The sequence below is a fragment of the Lolium rigidum genome, chromosome 7 (genome assembly GCF_022539505.1).
Source record: "Lolium rigidum isolate FL_2022 chromosome 7, APGP_CSIRO_Lrig_0.1, whole genome shotgun sequence".
NCBI classification, from domain to species: domain Eukaryota; kingdom Viridiplantae; phylum Streptophyta; class Magnoliopsida; order Poales; family Poaceae; genus Lolium; species Lolium rigidum.
This window is the reverse complement of record NC_061514.1, coordinates 244,890,018-244,898,314: the sequence shown is the minus strand read 5'-3', so window position 1 is coordinate 244,898,314 and position 8,297 is coordinate 244,890,018. Positions and strand designations below refer to the sequence as shown.

Genomic DNA, 8,297 nt, shown 5'->3' with positions numbered 1-8,297 from the left:
TTAAGTTGCAGAGGTTTTGTTTTGCAAGAATAAAACATTGGTTGACCAATTTTTAATGCAAAGAGGTGGTTAAGGTTTCCAAATAAACCAAAAAGTTTTGCTACAACAACCCATGTCACACATACACATTACTAACAAGTAACAAAAATGCATGAACAGAGACTAACACTATTTTTCCTAGATGGCCAGTACTAATACAAGACTAACCCAATTGGATTCACTCAAAAATATTAAACCTACAAATTTAGGAATTTGTTTGAATCTGACTGTACAGAAAACAAAATCTGTAAGCCATAAATCGTAGAAAAATCCTAAAAATATGGGACCACTGGCATTTGAAAGGTATTTAAACAGAGAGGCATACACAATTGGATTTGGGTTAAAATTGTTCCTGAAACTCACACAAATGGATTGACAAGATTACTGCATGTCTATACCATTTGCTTTACCTCTGGAGTTACAGAACATATAAAGGTTTGAAACTTGTTTGAGATGATAAAGAAAACATTCAGTAGTCCTACAGAAGTGGAATCACTCAATTAGGTTCAAAAATGGATTTTTGGTGATTTAAAAGCTAACAGCCATGTCTGCAGAACACACAGAACAAGTTTAATTCACCACAAACCGTACACGACTCATAAAAATATTTGGTCAGCTGCATCGGAAAGGTATTGAAAAGCTGGTTCTTACCCAATTTGTTTCATTCAAAAATTCGTTCCCAAGCTCCTGGTTTAATTCGACAAAGCTAGATCTGTCCAGATCTTGATCTGTGAACCATTTCAGTTTCAGGAGGTCAATCGAAGTGAAACCACCGCCAAAATCAAGGTATTGAAGAGGGCTTTCACCCGCAGTTGAGTTCGCTCAAAAAGGTTTTGTAAAACGGAACAAATATAACAAACAGTGAATCTGCATGTTTCCAGAACTTTATTTACCAGGGAGAATATGTAACGAATTTGAGGATGAGACCAACGCCAAGTTGTAGATATTTTGAATACCTATCAGCGGAACTTTGAATCACTCGATTTGGATCTGCACACGAGATTTGGCGGATTTTACAAGTTCGTACCAGAATCTGAAACAGCAAGATAGCAAAAATTACTGCAGGGATTTGGACGAACTTTGCTCAAGAACTTCAGATCTGAGGATAGGTGAAGCTTCTCCATGCTTGGATCAACATGCACCTGCATCAAGATCCAAACTTAGCACGGGAGGAAGAAGGAGAGGAGAGAAAACCATCTAGGGTTGGGGAGAAGAAGGAGAGGGATGCTCTCATGGAGAGGAGGAGCTTGAGGGAGGGGGAGAGCTTCATCTTGGAGAGCTTTTCATGGCCATGGCCGGCCATGAAGCTAGGAGGAGCAGCAATTTCGTGGGGAGAGGTAGGAGGAGAGTGTGTGGAAGTGGAGGAAAGAGTGGGGAGTGGAAAAGTGAGAGCAAGTGAGGAGGGGTGGGCTGCCAAGCCCCTTTATATAGAGGGAGAGGGGGTGGGCTGCCTCCTCATTGATTGGGTTGGTTGGGAGGTAGCCTCTTCATTGATTGGGTTAGTTGGGAGGCTGGCTTGTGGGGGAAGAATTTGACCAAAGCTGAAATTATTAGTGGCATGGGGAAGGGACAAAAGTGGGAGGCTTCCCAAGGTGGGACAATTATGTGAGAGAGAGGGAAATGGAGAGGCATGGTGCATGTGTGCCATGGCATGGCCGGCCACATATTTTTGGCCATGCACAAGTGATCAACAAGAGAGTATTGCTACACATGCATGACACCCAAGGTTTAGTGCCTCACAAAATACTAAAATGGTGGCCTAAAAAGATATAGAATTTTAGGCAAAGTGATACTAACGCACAAGGGTGCTAAAGTAGATGGTGGTGGCATTCTCGACTCGATAAAAGATGTGTCCAAGAGATGATGGTGGTGATGGTGATTTAGACAATGGTAAAGCAAGGCTAGGAGAGATGGTGAGTGAAGTAACCATATACTCACAAGGATGAATATGGTGACATAAATTATCAATTCATGATGTCAAGGTGATGATGGAAAATAATAAAGGATTGAGATGGGTATGATGAAATATAAGTTGCGCTTCAAATAAGAGTTCAATTGGGAGTGGTTTGAAATACTCCCTGAGCTAGTCTAGGGTTTTGTTGAAGGGAGTCCACTTGAAAGTATCAAATGATAATCCATTTGATCAAGAATTGGAGGGTGAGGGGATACAATGTGGTAGATCAGTGATGTGCATAAGATGTGCAAGGATTGTCATTTGAAAAGAATTTATTTGAAAAGTATTTGAAACACCTCAATTGTCTAGGGACAATTGGGAATGAACTCAAGTAGAATGGAATTTGAAAATGTTGAGAGAACTAATTGGAGCATAGGAGTTTAAAATGTTCTACTTACTTCCTCAAGTAAAGTAGAGTTTTCTCAAATGTAAAATAAGCAAGAGGAAAAACAAGAAATGGTATAGGTATCATAAACAAGCCTTTTTCTGAAAAGAAAGTAAGATAGAAAATAATGTTTTAGAAATCAGTACTTGGCAGAAATGAGATGAAAAACAAAACCCATTTTAGTTCCTTGTTTTCTTTGAAGAAATATTTTGAGAAGCTTTAATAAAACTAGAAGTGGTTTTGTGGTCAAAACCAGAGAAGGAAACAGTAGGGTTTTGAGAAAGAGAACTAATTTAGGGAGAAGTGTTCTCAAGGGTAGATGATGGCTACAAAATGTATCCATCATTCCCACTCTTGGTTTTGTGAAGATTTAAACTTGGATTAAAAACAAGAGGTAAAACAAGAGGAATTGATCTAGTGCTTTAAATAGCAAATAGTGTAGAAGATCAAGTTGAATATATGTGATGCAAGGATAGACTGAGACATGCAAGACGTGGAGGTTGAAGATGGTGATGCACATATGAGATCCATGCATTGAGGTCACCAGAAACAATTGAGGGTGCTTAAAGATCAACTGCCAAAGTTTGAAACTTTTGAGCCTACCAAATCAGATTGTTGACTTAACCTCAAAACAGGCAAGGATAAAAGAGTATAGAGGGATTTAGTTCAAGGCAAGGACATGGTTGAGAAGTGCTCAAGATATGGTAGGTTTAGGACCAAGTGCATTGCTTTAGATTACAAGGGAAAGATATGATAAGGAGCAGCTGATTCCAAGTTTTGAATTAAGGATGATTTGAGCTAGATTTCACAAATAGGAAAATCAAGATGGCACACTCATGTTACCATCAGGAGAAGAGTTTGATGTAGTAAAAAGGAAAACAATTTTTCCTAAGTCACACATGTGTTTTATTAGGTGAGTTGTTTGTCTGGCCACTAGAAGTGTTGTTCTTTGAGGTAGCTCAAGACAAAACTCAACAAGCAATTCAAGACAATTCATCTACCAGCAGATCAAAGCAATTCATCACAACAAACAAATCAAGGCAATTCATCTACTAAACCTATAGAAAAAGTTTTTGTTCCCCCTAATTTTTGCACTAAGGACAATTAAACAAGGTTGCAAAAGTTGGGGTGTTACACATACGGCATATCAGTTTCAAATGTCGAAGTTTCTTTCATATTTGCTGCTATTTCTTTTTATTTCAGCGTGAAGATTGGAGAATACGCCCGCTGACAGCAGAAATGATTGAGTATGCCCGTTGTGACGCTCACTATCTGTTGAACATTGCAAATTGTTTGGCATCAGAGCTCCATTCAAAAGGCTGTGGTATGTAATATGTTCTAACTTTGAAGTGCTATGTCCATATTTCCATTTCAACAGTCCCTTGTGCCATTTAGTATATTAACAGATAATGTATTATTTTGCTGTTCAGCACACTGAGTCAAGAATATTAAATAGGAGTACAGCTGATCTTGATATCCCTGGACTATGGAAGTAAATAGAGCTGATTTGCATCAGTATTTTTTGCATTGTTCACCTTTCAGCCTTTCCTGTAGTCTGCAAATGAAACTTATTTGATGTACCTCTTGTATGCTCATAGCTAATAGCAACTTTCTGGAATTTGAATCTTTTGTTCACAGAAACCATATGTAGCTTTTCATTTTTTGCTCTAAGTCTCCCAATGCTTGAGCTGTGGCAGGAGTCTGTTGTGCTCTCTGCCTACAAAGATTTTGAAAATGGTATTGCTCCTACCATATATAAACAAGAAATATATTCATATGATAAGAATCGTGGATTTCGAGCTCCCAGACCGGGAGTATGTGGATTGAAAAAACATTGAACATAGCACTTGTATATTCTGAAAGGAGGTCTGAGATGTACTACCTCCGATCAGATTTAATCGACACGGGTCCATGCATACGTACAAACTATCGTTGCCTACGCTCCACGTCAATCTAATCGGATCAGAGGGAGTACATGTCAGAGTACTATAGTTAAATGTACTCCCTCTGTCTGTAAAAGGACGTCTTAACTTTATCAAAATTTAGATTTAGATGTATCTAGACCTATTTTAGTATTTAGATACATCAAAATTTGTCCAAAGTTGAGACATGCTTTTTTAGACGGAGGGAGTACTTTTTTTACGTGGTGTACAAAAAGAACAAGAAATCTGGACATATGTTTTTGGGTACAGAACACAAATGGACAAATATCCCACAACAATTACATTTGCACACAGTATTGCAATATGTATACCTGTGAGCACCTACAAATTAGCCAACCTGTTAGCTACAACACTCTAGATTTGCAAAAGCTGTACTGCTGTAGGCTTATTTATTTGTATTCTTCTGACAAGTATCTAAAACTTATTTGATGACCTCAGCAGGAGCTTTTGCCTTGTAAGCAAATTAATCATCGTCTTAAATATGTGCCTGCACATTCTTGATATGTAGTTAGGGAATGAAACTAACATTAAGGGGGCCAAGAAAAGGAGATTTGGTGATCTTCAATATGTATTCTATGCATTGCTGAACTATGATTAAGAAATGGAACTAACATGAAGAAAATGAGAGTCTGTGATCCTCAATATGTATTTGACTCATCCCTTTTCTATTATTAAGAAATGGAACCAATACTAAGGGATCATGAAAAGGAAATTTTGTGCTAATGAACTGATGATGTTCTATTGCTCAACTGCTAATGAAACACATCTTATTGGCCTTTTAAATTATATCACAGAACAGTTAACTATGCTTCTCAATTTTTTATCCCCTTCTGCACATTTTAGTTAACTTGATCAGTTGTAATATCAATTATGATTCAGATTCTCCCGATGGCAAAATCAATTTTTTCTTGGAGGCTAGCCGTCGGTCAAACATGGTGTGCATGCAACTATATACAAAGGAAATTGAATGCCCTCCAGGAACTTCCTCTGCAGCTTCTATTCTCTCACGAAATTTACAAACTCATGGACTTGACTCCAAGAAGTCTAGTGAAGTGAAGGTGCTTATTTTTCATGCATCTAGTCAGTCTGCTCGCCAGTGATTTCTTTAAGATCTAAACAATTAAATCTTTTGTAGGATCTTGTTCGGAAATTTTGCGCATGGAGGGATTTAATGGTAAGCCAACTACTCTTATTTCTCTTTGTGATTGTGTTTCACATTTCTGTTTGAGTATGCTCTTTCAGTTGTCGAACCTGTTAGTTGCATGTTACAAGTTGGAGACTGGTCTTCCTTCTCTTGTACATTGATTGCTCGAACGATTCTAACCTCTTTCATACAGAGGGGTTAGATACAAGAAAATCTTGTCCTAAAGGTATGGAAAGTGACTAACTTATAACATACCAAATCAAATCAATAAACTTTAGGAGTAGATAACCACAACTGCGTTCGATTCTAAGTCAACAAACCTGAGGGATTGTTGTGGCGGCAAAAAAGTTAACATATACTATCTTAATAGCACTGCAATCTGCATTATCTGATCTCTTCAAATGTTTTTGGGACCCCACTCCAGGCTCGCATGCATGATGAAAGTTTACGGTATATCCTGTCAGACCAAGCTATAGCTGCCCTTGCTGTTAGTGTTCCAAAAGGTCCAACGGAGATCTGTGCTGTCATAGCAGAAACTGAGCTAAGTGCTTCAACTGTGAATCCTTCCTTGACGTCGCCATCTCCTATTGTTGGTGCTCACATTGAAGAACTCTGCTATTTGATTGAGGACACCACAGTGAGCATGGATAACTTGTTTACAAGTTTGCTTGGAAAGTATAAAGACCCAAGTGGATTATGTCGACTATCTGTCTATAATTATAACCTTGTATCACAGCTAAGTTTGAAGCAAACAAATATATTTGCTTTTGCATCAAGTGGAGAAAAGTTGTTGAGAGCACCACATAAACAAAAGGCTTCCCGGGAATCATTCATTAAGAAGTTTTCATGTAAGTCACCAGTTTATCACAACTGCAGGATCTATGCTAGTGACGGAAGACTACTTTGCTACTGTGACCGCAAAAAGTTGGAATGGTTTGTATCCTAGATGTTATAAGTGGTTATAAATATGTAACACAAACATCATCATTAATTTGTCAAACTGATTGATTCTTATTTCCTAGGTATGTTCAACGGGATTTGGCAAAGTTAGTAGAAGATAATCCTCCAGGGATCATGCTTTTGTTTGAACCTAAGGGCCGCCCAGAGGATGAAGATAATGAATTCTATATCCAGAGCAAGAAAAATATTTGTGTTGGATGTGGAGAAAAGAGCCACTATATCAGATATAGAATAATACCATCTTGCTACAGGATGCATTTTCCAGAGCATCTGAAGAGCCATCGTTCACATGATATTGTACTTCTATGTGTGGATTGCCATGAAATCGCTCATTCAGCTGCTGAGAAGTACAAGAGGCGACTAGCACAGGAATTTGGGATACCCCTTTTTGTGCAAAAGATAGTGAACTCGGGTGATACAAGTCTAATAACCGATGCATCATTGTCTGAAGATAAATTGAATGGAACAGGCGTATCTCCTTTGCTGCTTAGGACTGCTGCAATGGCCCTTCTGCGGCATGGGTCTAATATGCCTTTGAAGAGACGTGAAGAGCTAATGCAGGTAATAACATCCTTCTACTGTTTGTGGTTTCGTCTGTATGCACCACTTACAGTTTCCTGCGAATATTCTTTCCCGATTAAACACTTATCTGTTCTTAGCAATAGATCTGTTTCACCGATCCATTCATTTCGTTGCAGATTGTAAAGTCATACTATGGTGGTAGGGACGTGACTCCTGAAGACCTGGAGAGGGCATTACTTGTTGGTATGAGCCCCCATGAGCTAAGGCGGCTTGAAAAGAAAAAAGGGTATCCTCAATCTTTTAGAGCTCAGACTCAAAACATTATTAGGAAGACCAACAACAAGACCATCTTAGAAGACATCGGACATGATTCAGAAAATAACCATGCTTTACCTGAGCAAGATTCAGATGATGGTCAACAAGATACTGATGGAATTGGGTATGATGGTCAGGAGGAAGATTCAAGTGTCAGCCAAGGAAGCGCAAGTTTGTTAGTCGGTATGGATGATTCCACTTCTGACTCTAAGACGGAGACGCTTGGGACAGATGACATGCAGCTATCAAGCAATGGAACTCATGGAAATGGTCATCTGGATGAGGATTCTACGAGCACCGACAGTTCTATTTCCAAGCATGCTGAGAAGAAGATATCGCTGCTGGGACATGGGCATCACGGTAAACAAGTTGTGGAGCTTTTGCTGGCCAACGGTGGGGAGGAGGCTGTTAACCAGTTTTGCCAAAGATGGAGGCATGTCTTCGTAGAAGCTGTCCACCCCCGTTATTTACCTTCTGGCTGGAATATAAATCACAGGTAAAAAGATTACCTCTGCTGCTTGATAAGTTAATTGTGTGATACCTGAAATTTTGTGTGCTTGGAATGGCCTCTGTAGCTATCTGCTACCAGTGGCCTTAGAAGTTTTTGTGTCTCTGCGAATCCTGATGCTCTTTTATTTGCAAATTAATTTATCTTTAGAAACTCAGATATTTACTGAGCATCTTCTGTGCAGTGGAAGAAGAGATTTCGGCGACTTCAGTGTCTACAAACAATCAAACCAAGAACCTCAGCCTGCTGAGTGATTAGAACTTTAGGAGAGGCTGTCATAGTCCCTTTATGACTTGAAGAGGGGCTGGCATTTCATCAAGCCCATGTTTGTATCACCGGATTCTTTGGCACCTGGTTTGTTTCGAAGAATTTTGTATCAATTTCACATAAAGTTATTTGGATTCACTTGGACTAAGTAACATCTACTGTAGTATATGCGCAGTACAATTCCAGTATCCATTCATGTCCTGTTGCAAAGAGAAGTTTTTTTCTTGTTGCTTTGAGTGGTGTATTATTCTGGCAAGATG

The 8,297-nt window shown here is 39.0% G+C and overlaps 1 protein-coding gene across 1 annotated transcript; it reads left to right on the top strand.

The window, feature by feature from the left end:
- Positions 1 to 3,580: 3,580 nt before the first annotated feature.
- LOC124676667 (protein RRP6-like 3) lies at positions 3,581 to 8,175 on the top strand. Its single transcript, XM_047212711.1, has 7 exons — positions 3,581 to 3,702; positions 5,201 to 5,379; positions 5,457 to 5,495; positions 5,890 to 6,398; positions 6,488 to 6,986; positions 7,124 to 7,758; positions 7,955 to 8,175. Exons 1-7 carry the CDS (start codon positions 3,618 to 3,620, stop codon positions 8,022 to 8,024), a joined length of 2,016 nt encoding a protein of 671 aa, XP_047068667.1. The 5' UTR covers positions 3,581 to 3,617; the 3' UTR covers positions 8,025 to 8,175.
- The last annotated feature ends 122 nt before the right edge of the window (positions 8,176 to 8,297 follow it).

Coding starts and splice junctions, on each gene's coding strand:
- LOC124676667 (XM_047212711.1), top strand. CDS start 3,618: ATGATTGAGTATGCCCGTTGTGACGCTCACTATCTGTTGAACATTGCA. Junction 3,703..5,200: donor GCTCCATTCAAAAGGCTGTG/GTATGTAATATG, acceptor ATTATGATTCAG/ATTCTCCCGATGGCAAAATC. Junction 7,759..7,954: donor GGCTGGAATATAAATCACAG/GTAAAAAGATTA, acceptor TCTTCTGTGCAG/TGGAAGAAGAGATTTCGGCG.